At 39.5% G+C, this 16,958-nt stretch overlaps 1 protein-coding gene across 1 annotated transcript in view; it reads right to left on the minus strand.

Annotated features, from left to right (window-relative positions):
- SPEF2 (sperm flagellar 2) overlaps nucleotides 1-16,958 on the minus strand; it is a 2,540,087-nt gene that overhangs the window by 523,311 nt on the left and 1,999,818 nt on the right. The window contains exon 25 of the mRNA XM_044069998.1: nucleotides 5,190-5,372. Within this exon, the coding sequence (XP_043925933.1) occupies nucleotides 5,190-5,372 (183 nt within the window). The remainder of the gene's footprint in view (nucleotides 1-5,189; nucleotides 5,373-16,958) is intronic.

Below are 16,958 nucleotides of genomic sequence, written 5' to 3' on the forward strand. Positions count from 1 at the left end.
GCTATGGAACTTGCGTAACATACTGAGTTCTGTAGTCTCTGTTCTTAAGTAGGGGTTCTATTCTCACAACAGGCAAATGTGTGTGTGTGTGTGTGTGTGTGTGTGTGTGTGTGTGTGTGTGTGTGTGTGTGTGTGTGTGTGTGTGTGTGTGTGTGTGTATCTAGCCAGAAGAGCAGAAGTGCGCATCCAAGTGTTACTGCTCCAATCCCTTGGACTGATAGTATTTTGATACTTGCACATATCAAGACATCCATTTCATGCAGGCCTCCAAACATCTTCTCTCCTACATGCCCTGCTGATGTCATCCACTATAATTTGACCTGCAGTCTTGTAAAAGTCAGACTTGTGCTGTGGTGCTTACATAAAGTACTGAGTTCTGCAGTCTGTTTATTTATAGAGGTAGGGGTTCTATTCTCACTGCATTCAACTGGTGTGTGTGTGTGTGTGTGTGTGTGTGTGTGTGTGTGTGTGTGTGTGTGTGTGTGTGTGTGTGTGTGTGTGTCTGCACTTGCTTGACATTACAGACAGTCCTTGACACCAGTATGTGGGATACTGTAATTGCCATTTTCTCCTCACCAGACACTGATGATTTCATCAGCTATATCTGATTTGTGGATATGCACTATTCCCACTAGGGAGGGTCAGAGAATGGCCTGGAGGCCAGGCAGAATTCAACCCATCCTATAAAATGCCGATTACAGTGACATGGATTTTAGTCTATCCACAAATATCATGGCATGGTTTGTATGCACTGTGTTTTCTTGGTGAGTAACCTTATACTCTATATTAGTGCTCTGATGAGGTTCAAGTACAGTGCTGTAATATAATCCTCAAATCTGAATAAAATGGTGTATCTTATGATGTACACAACATATGCTTTTAATACTAGTGTAGACACATGGTGGTTGAAGTTCAGAGCGCTATGTACATGTGTTCTCAGTGCTTGCATCACTGGGTTTCAGCATAGTGGGACTGTTGTCAATGCTGTAATTAGCAGGGAATTCCACTTTGCAGAAAGGCAAAATAAAGACACATTTTTGCATTTATTTATAGACAGTGTGACTTTGTCACCAATCATTTCTCTGTGTAAACTCTTCCTGTAGTATGTTATCATCATAAGTGGACTCAATGATTGCACCCAGTATGCAAGAAACAGCAGAGGCTGTAAGCCAAAGGCCGTACGCTTTAGCCAGAACTGTCAAGAAACCGATTTCAAACAGTAAAGAGCCAAGCACAGATCTCTGGGGCACACCAATGGTGACAGCTCTACTGGTACAGGTTCGTTCATCAACTTTCACAGTATATTTTCTGTCAGCGAGCCAACTAGTAACCCATCTAGTGACATGAGGTTTAATCCTCAGTTGGGAGTTTCTCAATAATCCCTGCATGGGGGGTTGTGTTCTAATCTTAGGCCAGTTGAGGATAGCCAGTATGCACTGTCTTACTTTCATCCAGGCCTATCACACAGCTTCAGATATGCACCCTACCCCAGTTGTCTGTAACATCCCTGATAGATTTCCTCTGCATTATTCATGTAAGGATGCTTATCTCACACAGACATCTGCCCTATTATTATGTCACCTTCTGTGACAGTCACATAATACACATTTTCACTCTGCAGTCCCTATTGTACCAGATTGATATTGCTTAGTGTTGCTGCTACAGCTGCCTTCCAATGACATGCCTTCATCTGCTGTACATTAGGTTGTTTCACCTGTTCTCTTTCCTTGTCTTCATTCCTACAATTCATCTGTATGTCCCTATTCGGTATATATACTTCCCCTGAGTGTTTATTTTGCATGGCAGTTCATGTACCCTTACCAGTAATTTACACAACTTCAGTACAGAATGCCAGGAATGGGATTTCACAACAATTTGCACTTTATTTACACTGTCCTTTACTGTGTTTGCACCATATACTTAATCAAAATTCTCAACTGTCCAGACTTTCACAGATTGTCCAGATTTTTGCCTTTACATCTTTTCATGTGTTCCTTATCAAATTTGTGATTTTCTGTTGTGTCACTGGGATGATCTCAGGACTGAGTCAATAATTACATATGTTTAAGTTTCAGACTTCAAATCCTTTAGAACATGTATCAACATAAACCCCTGGTTATTCTAGCACATTTCTAAACAGCAAATATGTCACATATGTCCCTATTTCTGGGTCATTACCCCCCCATTGTGTTGACCTTTGTGAAGCTGTCTTGCACTAAGAGATTGTGAGCTGTTAAGCCCTGGTGATCACTGTGGCATTCTGCATAACACCTAAGACCTTCAGTGCTCTAATTTAAAATGGAATTGATATCCATGTTCACTTGCATGGTTTCTTGACAGGCGGCACTGTTGCCAACCATGAAACCTTGCGTATTTAAGTTTAAAAGATGTGCGCGGCATAAATATGCAATGAGTGCTGCTGCACACCGCACATCACTGCGCACACCTGTAAACTCTATGTAGCGTTCAAGCAAAGTCTACATGGAGTTTATTGAATCCCAGGGATGATTTTTTTACTCATAAGGTAATGCAATATTTGTACAGGTATAGTCTAAGCCTGTTTCATGTCCCTCATCCTAAAAAAAGTTATCTACTTATCACATGATGCAACTTGGCAGACTGGCATAATTTGTATGGCTACATAAACCTACTGTCAGTTATCTATCAGCACAGGTATATATTTCTGAAAAATGTTGATATTTCCAGTATTGTTTATAAGCAGTGCTCAGGATGTGTTTTTATGTAGAACGATAATGGTGCAGCTGCATCTTGAATTTCTGAGTGTCAATTTACAACTCCTAGAATTTTTTTTTCTTTTTCAGAATTTCAAATGTTTGAAAATATCATTATTAGATACAAGTTAATAATGTAATCACATCTAGTCATGCTTTTTTTTTTCATTTATTCATTTTCCAAATATCTAGACAATTCCATTCAGGACTGTGGGGGACCAAAAGTTTTCCCAGCAGAATGGAGCTATAACAGCATTTACACATTTACAGTGCAAATACAGAGAAACTAATCCCACACAAGACACCAACCCAGTACAAATTATAACAGCAAAATATATTGATATATTTATATATTTATGTATTTATGTACGAATGCCTACACTAAGTGTACAATAAATGCACAGAGTTCTGAGTGAATAGGCAATAAAAGCATAATTCCTGCATTCTTCCTCCTAATTTTAGTTTCCCTACTGACTTTCTTGCAGTCTTAATTATTCGGGGGGGGGGGTTCATAAAACACTACCACAAAGTGTAGACTATGTCTACAACTAGTGCAATCTTTCTAAGTGATTAGATAGGAAAAACATTGTGGTAGGTATGTTCTAAAATACAGAATGCATACACTGTGTGGTAAGATTTATGAATCTCAGCATTTACCTTCATGAGAAAAGGAATATGTACAAGTCTGGAGTGAAAGCAATCAAATAACATTTGCAGCAGGCATGAAATTAAATTATAATAATGTGGTTATAGTTGTGAAACTTAAAACATGGATTATGTCATCACCGTGTTCACAAAATACCATAAAACACTAGTTCCAATTCTGTTTGCACACAGGCTGCCAGCTTTACCACCAAACATTCAGGTTTATTTTTCAGCTATATTTAATCTTGTTTATTAACGTTGAATATTTAGCATTTGGACAATGTGTGAAATTACAGCCTGATTCAGTGGTACTATGTTATTTTATTTTATATATATTATGTGTTCCACTTCTCCACTATTCTAATATTCGGCCTGAGGAAGGGTACTAGCAAGGTATGAATGGTCATATGACTCAGTGCTTTGGAAAATGTATGAATCTATTACTATTAGTTCCTCTAGGCATAGCAATAAAGCGGCTATTCAGAACAGTATGCTAAATCAAACAGTGAAACAATGTTAAGCAGATGTGACTCATACAAAATCATTATGTACTTATTTAGGATTAGAGGAGTGTGCTTGGGGTGTTTAATATGATGACTCTTAGCTAGGGTGACTACTAAGCATGAAGACTGTAGATAGCAGAATTCAGATTTAGTGATTGATACTGAGTATAGGCTGGTGTGGAAGTGGACTGGAAGTAAAAAAAAAAGATCCCTCTCTACCCAGCTGAGAGAAAAGGAGCTAACTACTATCATAAACTTGTGAGGGCTGTTAATAGTAACCAATTCCTAGGAAACTCTTGGGTAGTCGTAGCCACTTACTGACAGGATAAGTAAGCTAGGATAAAAACAGAAATCACCACCAGGATGGGAAACAGTACAGTCATGAAACTGTTAATACTATAATGATGAGTCAGGCACTGAAGGTGCCTCTGTCTGCAGGAAAGCTGGATGGGTAAGCAGAAGACACCAATAGTTAACAGGAGGGATGAAGAAAAACTTCAGTACCTGATAGAATGCACACAGATTTAAAAGTTTCCACTAGCTGCCTGATTTGGGAGGCTGTACTAATGCTGCTATTCTGACTAGGTCAAAGCTCATACTTACTTATAAGGTTTATGAGTATGTGTGCTGAGGGCAAAATTTGACTTCTGAAATTATCAGAAGGGGGTGAGGAATGAATAGCACCTCTTGCTGAAGTCAGCGAGTGTGGGTGGAATGGAAGATCTGGTACAGCTTGGTTGGGAAGCATACCATGCTTATTAAAGAATCCTTACAGGGATTTTTTTGGTGTAGTACATAAGACTGTTCATACTAGTAAGCTAGTCTACGAATTTCACACCTTTACCTGTTGCATACACTTAAGTGCTCTTTGCACTTTTGCAGACACTTAGTGAGGTGGCACTGGGAGGTTGTGGAGGTCAGTGCTAGAGGATCTTTCTTAGTTATGATTCTCAATGCAGTTCCTCTCATCTTTTGCAAAAGTAAAATAACAGTTTGTACCAAAAGGAAATGGTTCAGAAATCATAACTTCTACCTCCATCTCCCATTATTCTGTTGCTTTTTTTAAAGGCAAACACTCTGAACATGCAACTGTATAGTCAAGTATGACATCCTCATTTAAAAAAATCTATCTGAATTATATTATATATTATTTAAAATATTCCTTACCAGTGTATCTCTGTCTTCATTGTTACCTACAACCATTACATCATCTGATGTACCTTCTTCAGAAACCATATATTTTAGCATTAGATTTACTATTATTGGCACACATGCAAGCAAGATATTTAGAAGAAAATATTACAGGAACCTTGTTATAGTTATCAGCGTTTATACTGCAATTTCTTGTTGGGTCTTCAGTCTTGAATCTGTGCAGTAATTGTAAGAGTTGCATAGTGGATGGGTATGGCCATGGTTGAGACGCTGCCATCAGAAATAAGTGCCAGTCAATGATCTCAGAATCCAGAGCTAACACTGATATCAACTCCTGTAGCTGTTAAAAGCATAACAAATAAAATAATTACAATAAATTAACATTGAAAATAACAATATGCGCAAAGGTTGATACTATTTGTCAATAAACAGGCTATGAAATGAAAACCACTACATCGCTGCTGATGTAGTATTTGTACTACATTTACTATGATTGTGCATAACAGATAATTACATGCTTGCTGTAGTTAAAATGTACTGCTAAATGATGCTCTCTATCAATACTAATAGGTAGAATGATATTATAGTATACGAAAGATGTTTTTACTCTCTGAAATTGTCCAAAAAATGATTGTGTTATGCACCTCTGATATCAGAGGTGCATAACAACTTTTGTTAATCACCTTTGACTGCAATTATGATCAGGTCTCAGGCTACAGCATCACAGTAGCCACCACATGAAAGCATCTGAAACATTTTTACATCCTTAACAGCTGCAAAACACTTCATACTGCCACACAAAGGCTTCTGCCAATTGTCTGTGTGTATATTTCAGCTTTCAAAAAATACTACAGCTGCTTTTGTATTTTATTAATGTGTGATTAACAGTCTTTGAAGATGAAATTACTGCAATATGGATATGGGCTGCAAAGCACTAAGAGTGACAACAAGAACTGCAGAAGGTTCATAGCAATGTAGACTACTTATATGTGTACTCTCCACTGTTCCAGGAAAACTGACAGGAGTCAGAATAAATCTTAAAAAAAAAAAAAAAAAACAACCAGTACAAAACCCCAATTTTTTTCTGGAATTCTATCAAAAAACATTTAAACCTTGGTAAAATACAACATTCCTGACCCTGCCCAGGCCAGATATGAACCCTCATTATACTGCTTCACCTTTCAACTCCTGCTTCTCAACTCCATTTCAGCTTTACTCAGGATACTCCTAATGTTTGTCATACAGCCCATTGCCTACATTTACATTAAACATTTCTTTTAACTCAGTCTCTACATCTACAATAGAAAGATACCTCTTAAAAAAAGAAGTTATGTACTCAGTATAACGTTCCATCTGTGTTGTCCATTTTCATTCTTCCTCAACATATGGGTTTGAATCCGAATGTCAGGTCCGACTCGGCTGTTCTTTTACAGGTTGTGGATACTACAAACTCTCAAGCTCCTCCCTTACCCACGATACAGCAGTTCCCCTCTTTCTTTACACCGTATAACACAATTAAGTTATAGCTTTAAGATAGAAAGTCACTATCTGGAGCTCAAACACAAAGAACTTTGGTTCCTTTAATAACCTCCCATTCTTCCAGAAGTCATCAAGAAAAAAAGGGTAGGGGCCTGGAGGGAGGGGAGATGATGAAGAATGAAAAAGGACAACACAGATGGAACTTTATGGGAAGTACATAACTTCTTTATCTGATGTCAATTTTCATTCATTCCTCAACATATGGGATAGAGTCCCCAGTTACCTTAATCTCGGGTGGATTCTAAGGAAGGATATTCCTGAGTACTATTGAGTTGATGGCTGCTCTTCCCCTAGAAACCAGATCCAACTTGTAATGAGTAATAAATGCATGATGATTAGCCCAAGTTGCAGCTGCACAAATATTATCCATGGAAGACCTGGATAAAAAAACTGATGAAATTGCCATGGACCTGTTTGGATGGACTCTTAAAGGCTTATGCAATGCCAAACTAAATTTGCTATAAACAAAGGAGATGCAATCTGTTACCCATTTTGATAATATTCCTTTTGTAACTGGTTAACCAAATCTTGTTTCCAAAAAAGATACCAATCATTGATCTGATTTTCTAAATTTCTGTGATCTGCGAAGATAGAAACATAGTTATCTATGAACATCTAATAAATTCATTCACCTTTGTTTGAAAAATTAGGAAAGAACACAGGGAGGTTAATAGATTGACTAAAGTTAGATCTAGACACCACCTTAGGAAGATAGGAAGGAATGGTTCTTAAGGACACCCTATCTTTATGAAAAATTAAATAAGGAGGCTTACACGATAGAGCTTGAAGTTCTGAAACTCTCCTAGCCAATGTTATGGCGATCAGAAATACTGCTTTCAAAGTCAGATATTTCAAATTACACTTTGTAGTTAGTGCAAATGGTTGCTGAGTTAGGGCCTGTAACATTAAACATATCCCAAGGTAGAGACGGATCTTTAAAAGGTAGATTGAGTAGAATAAATGCCTTACAAAGACATGAAGAAGCCAGCATTGAATTATCAACTCCAATATGAAAATTGGAAATAGCAGCTAAATGAACCTTAACCATTGAGAGACTAGCCCCATCATTAAAAATAGAATCCAGAAATTCAGGAATTTTAGGTACTGGTGCTGAAAAAGGATCAATGTCCTGCTGCTGCACCCAAAAGACAAATTGTTTCCATTTGCACTTGCAAATTTTCCAATTGGAAGCTTTATGTGATAACAAAAGAATGTGGTACACCATGGAAAAAAAGCTTGGGTTGTCTGGGTGCCAATAGAATTGGAGAAACTATGCAGTCAACTTTAGGTCCAAGATGTCTGGGTGAGTCATGTCTGCTGAGTGAGACAAAAGGTCTGGAATTGGATCCAGAATCCAAGGCGGGAAACTAAATGAGGCCAAAGGAAGGGAAACCAAATTTGTTGAGGCCAGTAAGGGGAAATGAGGATAACATTGCTCTTTAATTGGGATACCTTCTGTAGAAATTTGGGGATTAAGGGAGTTTGGGATTAAGCATAGAGGACACCTGGGGGCCAGCTGTTTAGGACAACATCTCTTGGTGACTCCCCCAGTGGGAGATTAGGGCAAAGAACATGCTGCACTTGCTGTTCAGGGAAGAAGCAAAAAGGTTGCAGCACGGCTGGCCCCATTGGCGAAATATCACTTCCACCACTTTCTTGTTGAAAGACCATCATGAGGTAGTAGAATGGACCTAATCAACTTGTCTGCTATCACATTGGATTTACCTGGTATATGCATTGCTATCAGAAATCTCTTTGAAGAGATCACCCATTGCCACACCCTTATAGCTTCTCGACATAAGGGATAAGATCTGGTTCCCCCTTGTTTGTTGATGTACCATACTACAGACACATTGTCCATTTGTATCACAATAGTCTTGGAAGAGAGGGAGTCTTGAAATGCCTGCAAGACTAGTACTCCTCTCAATTCCAGTACATTGATATGCATGTTGGCCTCTTTCGGGGACCAAGTGCCTTTGACAGTCTTTCCAAAAAATGCCCTTCACCCGATCTGGGAAGTGTCTGTGGTCACTATGGCCTTGGGCTGAGGGAGGATGAATGGTTGACCTTGCAATATTTGATCTGAGTGAATCCACCACCAAGTCTACTTTTTGCAGGCCTAAGTTATACTGATCTTGGTGGACATAGGTTGATGTAGAATGGACCACTGGGTTTCTAATGTCCATTGAATAATTAAAAACTACATATATCGGAAAAACAGCTGAAAATCACTGGCAACTATTAAGCATAAACAACTTTATCATACCTTGTAAAAAGTTAAGAAAGCCAGTTAAAACTTTCACCTATTAGGCTTCATCAGGCTGAAGTAGCAAAGCGCAACCATATACTTGTATAAATAGAGTGAACAAAGATCGCATGATCTAATTAACTTGTTTTTGTAGATGATGTAAAACTGGTTTTAAAGTAAAAGAATCATTTAGCCCAGGTGGAGTAGTAGCATTAAAATGTATAATTCATTTGGCTTCTTCCATTTCAGTTAAATCATTAAGGTTACCACCTCATAGAGGCTTACTGATTACACATAAAAACAAAAACTTTAAAATATGCATAGTATCAAATTCTTGAATATGTCTATATAAAGCATTGATAACAACTTGTCTCAATCTCAGACAGTTCACTTGATATCCATTCCTTCAGTTTCATGTTAGTCTTTCCTATATAAAATGTTGGACAGTTTACATATCTCGCAAAATAAACATTGTTTGTGTCACAGTTTCCATAGCAATTAACATAAAATGCTGTATGTAAAACTGGATGTTGAAATTTTTTTTTTTCAATATATCATTGATCATGATATATATATCATCATAAACATTTCGATATATCAGTATAACTACAAAATAACATTTGTTCCATCTAGATGTTCCTTTCCTCAGACTCATAAAATAAAAGCTAGATAAAGGTTGCTTTTTATAGCATAGTTCATTCTTTAAATCTTCTTTCTTTTATAACTAAACAAAGGCTTAGTTTCAAGCAACCCTTTAAATTGAGGCACCTCAGTAAGCAGCAGCAAGTATCTAGCTATTATTTGTCTAACAAATTTTGGATTGTGAGTATATGTAAGTGCACATCATAATTTATTTTGTGATTTATTGTGCTGAACAACATTAGGATGATCAGGAGCAGTATTATGAAACATAGATCTTCGACGCCAGGGTTTGTAAAATCATACAGGCTGACTGAAATGAGTTTTGAATTATTCTCTTGACTTGAAAATTAATAGTTTGGACCCTTACCAAAGGGAGAGAAGCTGTCATTGACATTGCGTTGAGTAAGGCCCCTATGAATTCTAACGTCTGAGACAGCTGAAGTTGAGATTTGTTATGCTTGATTGTAATTTCTAGATTGGAAAAAATCTGCAGCACATAGTCTCAAGCTGCTAATAGAAGATGCTTGGTCAAAGCAGTTATGAGCCAGTCGTCTAGGTACAGAAACACCCAGAATCCCTGTAGTCTCATGTGAACTGCTACTACTGTCATACATTTGGGGAACACCCTGAGGGCTATGGTGAGACCAAAGGGCAGTGCTCTGGATTGGTACTGACTGTCTCCCAGATAGAATCATAGATATCTCCTGTATTGTCTGTTCATTTTAATGTGATAGTACATGCCCTGGAGATCTATTGAGCACATCCAGTTGTCCTTGTGCAGGACAAGCAATAGGAACTGAACCATGACCATCTGGAACTTGGTATGCTGAACCGATTTGTTCAGATTACTGAGACACAAAATTGGTCTCCAGTCCCCTGTTTTCTTTGGCACTAAAAAGAATTTGGACAAAGTTCTGGATCTTTTCTGGTCTGTGGGGACCTCTTGGATTACCTTTTTTCCAGAAGTTTTTTTTTTATTTCTAGAGTAGCTGTTTTCTTATGACTGGATGGAACACTGGGAATTTTGTTTCTGTTGGAGGTGGAAGAGAAAAGCAAATTAAATAACCTCTGGAAATAAACCTCTGCATCCAAGTATTTCTCATAATGTCTAACCAGGCTCTCTGGTGCAGCGATAAGTGACCCCTGACTGCCTCCAGAGGTGGGCAATTGGGCCTCCTTTCAGGAGCACTTATAGGGCGCTCAGAGAAACTGTCTCTGGAGCCCTCTTTCTGCGGGCCACCTCTGCCACATGGGCAGCATCTCCCATCTGAGTTCCCCCTCTGTCCCTTGGGAAACTCTCTCCATGTGGATCATGGAATGGACCTTGGCATTTCCTGAACCACATTTTTGACCACCTCATTGATTCCTTGAAAAAGATCTTTGAGGAGTCAAAAATATAAATAACCACTACAGACAGGGTCTTACCATCTTACTCACACATACAGAGGGTGCCTTTAACCTTGGGGACAAATAATGAACTTCCATGAAAGGGAGCATTGACGATGGATGACTTGAAGGGCTCTGCAAAATCACACAGGTGCATCTAGGTATGCCTCCTGATGGAAATGCCTGAATATGCTACCCTTGAAACTCCTTCAGCTGCATATGAGTCTCATGGATGAATTGGAAATAGATTGAAGGGTCACCAGCTGTGAAGCAATAGAAGTCTCTGCCTCAGAAGTACTGGTCTCTGAGAGAGATTTTGAAAGTTCTTTGATTAAATCCCTCTGTAATCTGGTGAAGTGAGCCAAGTAATTCAGAGACCTGAATGCAAAGGTCACTGATACATACACATGCTTCCCAAATCTTTCCATCTCCCTAGACTTCCATTAGGGAGATAAACAGAGGAAATCTGTTCCATGAGTTCATTCTTTGTGGCTGCCACTACAATCATAGCATCCACTGGTACTCCTTTGTTCCAGAATTCTCTTCCCTTTGGTGGTACCAGGATCTTGCCTGGTCTCTTGGGGATTGGCTCAACAGAATTATGCTCCTTCCCCACCACACTGAGAGATCAAATCAATGAGCTCATCAGTGGGTGGAGCCATTCAAAAAGTAGATGAGCCAGTACCAAATGCCTCCCAGAATACTGATTTATCTTGAGAATGGTTATCAGTAGACTAACCACCCCTTTGTTTATGGATTTCCAAAATGTCTTCAAATGAGACGTCATCAGGTGGTGATCTTGCGGGACACTTCCTCTTCATCAAAATCAGTATCTTCTGTGACCAACTCCTGAGGGGAGTCCAATTTCCATCTCTTGCACTTCCTCTTCCTTGGGACTTCTTTGCTGGGATGTTCTGGAGAAGTATCAGAAGAAATAATTATTCCCTGCTAGGTAGCTTGGATACTTTTGGCTGGCTGTCCCTGTGGAGTAGAATGTAGAGGCTCATGGCACAAAGACATCTGAAATCCAGAGGGAAGATCTGGGGGGGAACCATCTGACCTCTAAAAGAGAACACTCCCTGTGGAGTAGAATGTTGAGGCTCATGGCACAAAGACATCTAAAATCCAGAGGGAAGATCTGAGAGGAGGCGAGCCATCTGACCTCTAGAAGAGAACACTGTCTCTACTACTTCAAATGCAGAATGCCCCAAGGAGAAGGAAGCTGTTGGACCTGAGAAGACATGCTTCTGGACTGGTGTCTTCCTCTGACCAGAAGGTACATCACCCGAGGCAGAAGTCAGAAATGAGTTATCAAATTCCTAGGTTCCAAGGGGTAGAGATGGCTCCAACAGCTTCGGAGTTGACTCTGACACCTCAGATCTGGCAACAATGCTTCAGGTCTGAGATTCATCTGGCTCTGACATGCTTGGAGCCGGAGCATTCACAGAAGATAATGGATCCAAAGAAAAAAACATCTTTGTATCTGAAACAGAAGGGGCCAAGAGTCTTGGATCCAATGACTCTGAAGCTGAAGGAAGGATCACAGAAGGAGCCAAAACTGGTGGGTTTATACTAGTAATGGTCTCTGAACCCATAGGGGTAAGAGCCAGGAGAACTCCCATCTGAATTTGTGTTGAGAGAAACTTCCTCATCATTCTTTCCAAATCAGCTTCTGTGAGACTTCTGGATGGATGGGAAGAAGCAATAGAAGGTGATCTTGAATGACAGTCTCCTTCCAAGAATGGGGATGGGCACTGAGAAGGTACAGAATCCAAGAAATGTAGTGCATATCTAGTCCTAGGCATCTGTTTTGGTTCAGGATGAGCTGGATATGAAGATACAGATCTGGTATCCAAAGAAGTCAGATCCAAAGATTTGCCTTTAAGATCCAAAGTTTTTTGAGTTTTCTTAAATGGTTCTGAAGTCGAATCCAAAGAGGACTGAGAGGAACCAGGTTTTTCAGAATGTCTTTTTCTAATTTCTTTTTTATCTGACTTGGAGTTTTGAGCTAAAGGAAGATGACCCTTGAGAATAAGTTTATTTTTCCTGTCTAAATGCTCTGGGATTGAATACTCTTCACATGGGACACGAAGCCTGCAAATGGTCAGGACCAAGCAGTAAACACATATATCATGGGCCTCTGACAATAGAAATTTATGCCCGCATTGTTTACACTTTTTAAAACCTGATGGTTTATCTGTCATTTTAAACAACTAGACACTGTGGAAAAATCCCACTTCAAAGAAAGAATGGATTTTTTTTTAATACAGTAAAGATAGGAGGAAAAAGAGAACAATGGTATTATGAAAATTGCCAAAAATGTTAAGAGGTAGATTACCAACAATAGTAATAAGGACTATGATACAGTAAGAAGGTGAAAAGGATAACTGCAAAGACTTATGACAAGTACGTAAAGGGAGGATAAAGAGAAACTTAGAGAAAAATGAAGTTCTGAAGGAAGTATATATAATAATATAACTTATCTTTTAAACAAACACCCTAGAGCTGTAGCGACCATGTTTGTACACAATGGTGGCAAATGAGATCTGGGGAAAGGGGGGACTGCTGCATTGTGGGTAAGGGAGGAGCTTAAGAATTTATAGTATCCATGAGCTGTAAAACAGTGGCTGAGTTGGATCTGAAGATTGGATCTGAACCCATATGTTGAGGAATGAATGAAAATTTACATCAGATTTAAAGCTTACTACATTAGCAGCTGACACCTTACCAGGCGATTATCTCAAAAATCACTGCTGATGCTATAACCCACTGATAAAAAAATAAATCTATGAAAGTATCCTTTGTCCCATCCCTTTGGGAAAAAAATCATTAATTTTACCATTGCACAAAGGTGGCAAAACATCGGACTTCTCTAATTGCAGGCCCATTGCCAAACCTTCACCTCTATCAAAAATACTGAAAATGTCTGTTCATAATCAACTCTTCAAACATATTCTTCATAATCATTCCTCTCCCCCGTATAGCATGTTTTTCAGCCAAACCATAGCACTACCGCAACTATTTCAGACTTCACCAATATCATAAATGGGAAACATAACTCTTGACAGTCTTTTATCTCCTCTTTTTAGATCTTTCAAAAGCATATGACACTCTTATCTCATGAGAAATTTCATAGTTTAACTTCTCTCTCTCGCTCTCTCTCTATCTCCATCCACTGTCATGGTTCAAAAGCTATTTATCTCATAGAACATGAGTCAGCTGAGCTTCTCTTTCCTACTTATCTCAGTTGGTGTCCCTGAAGGGTCAATTCTAAGTCATCTCTTGGTCAATATATTCATTAATGATTTACATACCTCTGCCAAACAAGTCAAATTTAACCAATATGCTGAGGATTCTGTTCAGCTCATAACCCTTCTCATCTTATAGGTTCATAGGTTCATAGGTAGGTACTAAGCTATTGGCCCTAGGGCTTATATAAGCCTAGCCAAACGGTACCCTGGCTTTCGCCACCCAAGAAAATTATTTTCTTGTGCCCCTGTCGAGCAGAGCCACAAAAGTGATCCCCGGGGTGAATTTCCTATCTCCCATCCAATCATCAAGATTTTTCTTGAAGAGTGCTAATGAGGAGCTTTGTTTGATATAGATAGGTGGTTTGTTCCAGAGTATGGGAAATCTCTGGGACAGGAATCTATCCCTCCAGTATGTTCTGGTTATTATGATGACAACGTTTAGGGTCCTAGAGCATGTAGCTCAGAGGGAGTGGGATTTATTTAAGTGAAGCATGTCCAACAGCTCTGGGTTTGACAACTTTGTATGTTAGGCAGAGATAATCTCTGAATAGGCGATATGCGACAGAGTAAAGCTGGAATTTTTTTAAGGTGGTCTGCATAGGTCATCTGTTTGAAGCTGGTAATCCTCTTTGTGAGGTATTTTTGCGGCCTATCCACTTGTTGTAGATGTCTTGTGAGGTACATACCAAAAGGGGCGTTGTACTCTATAATGGGTCTAATGAGTGATGAGTAGAGGAGAACAATTACCTCATTTTTCCTGGATGAGAAACCTTTTGTGATGAGGTGTGCCACATTGAAGGATTTCCTGACTACTGTGGTGATGTGATTATCAAAGGAGAGACTAATGTCCACCTGTGTCCCAAGGTCTCTTATTACACTTTCGGTGTTAAGTAGACTACCACCTATGTGGTAGTTCATGGGTACAGAGTTTTTACAAAAAGGGATGATAATGTACTTTTTGGCATTGAGCTTGAGGCCATGGCTATGACACCAGGCATCTGTCTCAGTGAAGCCCTTTTGTAGGATGTCCACATCGTTAGGAGTTTTGATTATGGCTCCTAGTTTGCAATCATCTGTGAACTTTGTTAGCCACAGACCTTCTGTGTTAGCCTGTACTTCAGAGAAGTAGATACCAAACAGGAGAAGACCCAGGACTGAATCCTGTGGTACTCCACTTGTCACTGGTCTGAAGTTGGATTAAGAGTCTGTTACTTTCACAGTGTGGGTTCTGTCAGTGGGCCATTTGGCAACCCATCTTGTGACATAGGGATTTATACCTAGTTTAGTGAGTTTATCTAGAATTCCAGAGTGGGAGATGGTGTCGAAATCCTTGGCGAGATCGAGATAGGCTGTGTGAACCACCTTACCCTCATCTACTCTACAGCTTTGGTGACTGCTTCCAAGAAGTCTATCAGGTTTAGGAGGCATGATCTGCCTTTTACAAACCTGAACTGGGTAGGGTCCAGAGTTTGGAGATTACCAATGTCATTGTTTATAGGTTCAATGATGATACATTCCATAGCCTTGCAGACCAGGCTCATCAGGCTAACGGGGCAGTAGTTCCCGGGGTCAGTAGTGGCTCCGCCTTTGTGGAATGGGATAACCGTTGCTGTGCTCCATTCAGTGGGTACAAAGCCTGAGGTCACACTATGATTGAACATGGTACTTAGGTGGGGTACCAGTTAGTTCTGTAGTTTGTGTAGAACGCAGCCTGGGATGTTGTCACATCCCATGGATGCTGTGTTCTTGGCTTTGGAGAGTGTGTTTTTTACCTGTGCTGCCATGATTACACGAACTTTGCATTCTTCTGGTATAGAGATGGGCCCTTTAGGGGGTGAGAGAGGGGTAAAGTTAGCACTGAACCTATCTGCCAGGATGTTGGCAATATCAGTTGGTTCTATATATTTAGTGCTATTGTGCTGTAACTCAGAGCAGATCTGAGTGTTGCCATTGAGATTCTTGACATGGCTATAGAATACTTTGTGGTTGTCTTTAGAATCAGTGGCGATTTTGTTTTCTTAACTAGCTTTGGAGGATTTTATGAGGGATCTCAGCTTCTTACTGAGGCTGACCAGGGAGTTCCTCCAATCCTGGGATTTTGCACTTTTTTGCAACAGTTTCTTTCTTCTGTTGTAGAGTTTGTTTATGGCAGGGGACCACCAGATTGGCTTGCTTTTTTTGGAGGATAGCATCTTGGTTCCGTTAGGGATTGCACAATCCATGCACTCATGTAAATGCTTATAAAGTGCATTTGTACAGGATTCAGCAGTCGTACCTCTATTGTCCGTCAGCATGGGTGTCGTGAAGTTTGCCACTTCTGTCTTAAGAAGCGTGAAGTTGGCTTTGGAGAAATGGTCAACAGCTGAATTTTCCAGATTACCCATAATTCTGTAGGTGAAAACTCTTCTAATGCCTGTCAGCCTGCAGAGAGGCAGATCAAGGAAATGAAAGAGTGAGAGTGTAGAATACTATCAGAAAAATAGAGGTCAAGACACAGGGACAAAAAGGGATACAGTGCAGAAAATGAAACTGCCAATACAGACTCATCTTTACATATAAAATACATGTAAACTTTGTCTCTGGGATTTAAGATCCACCTTCATCCCCTTTTTATTACAGAATCCCAAGTTTAACAGGAGTTGATTTCTCAAGCGACCATGTACCCTAACAACTACAGAATCAAAGGCAGCCTCATGCAAAGATCAGCTCCACATTAAACATGTAGCAGCAGTATGAAACATCTCTACATGAAACTGCTAAACAATATTCCAGAAATCACGTCTGTGAACTTACAGGAAACAACATTCACTCTACAGATAAAGATAAAACGTTCCTAACACTGAAAAATGGATCCCTTGTA

This window comes from Protopterus annectens, chromosome 1.part0 (genome assembly GCF_019279795.1).
Source record: "Protopterus annectens isolate FY-2018-M chromosome 1.part0, PAN1.0, whole genome shotgun sequence".
Lineage (NCBI taxonomy): Eukaryota > Metazoa > Chordata > Ceratodontiformes > Protopteridae > Protopterus > Protopterus annectens.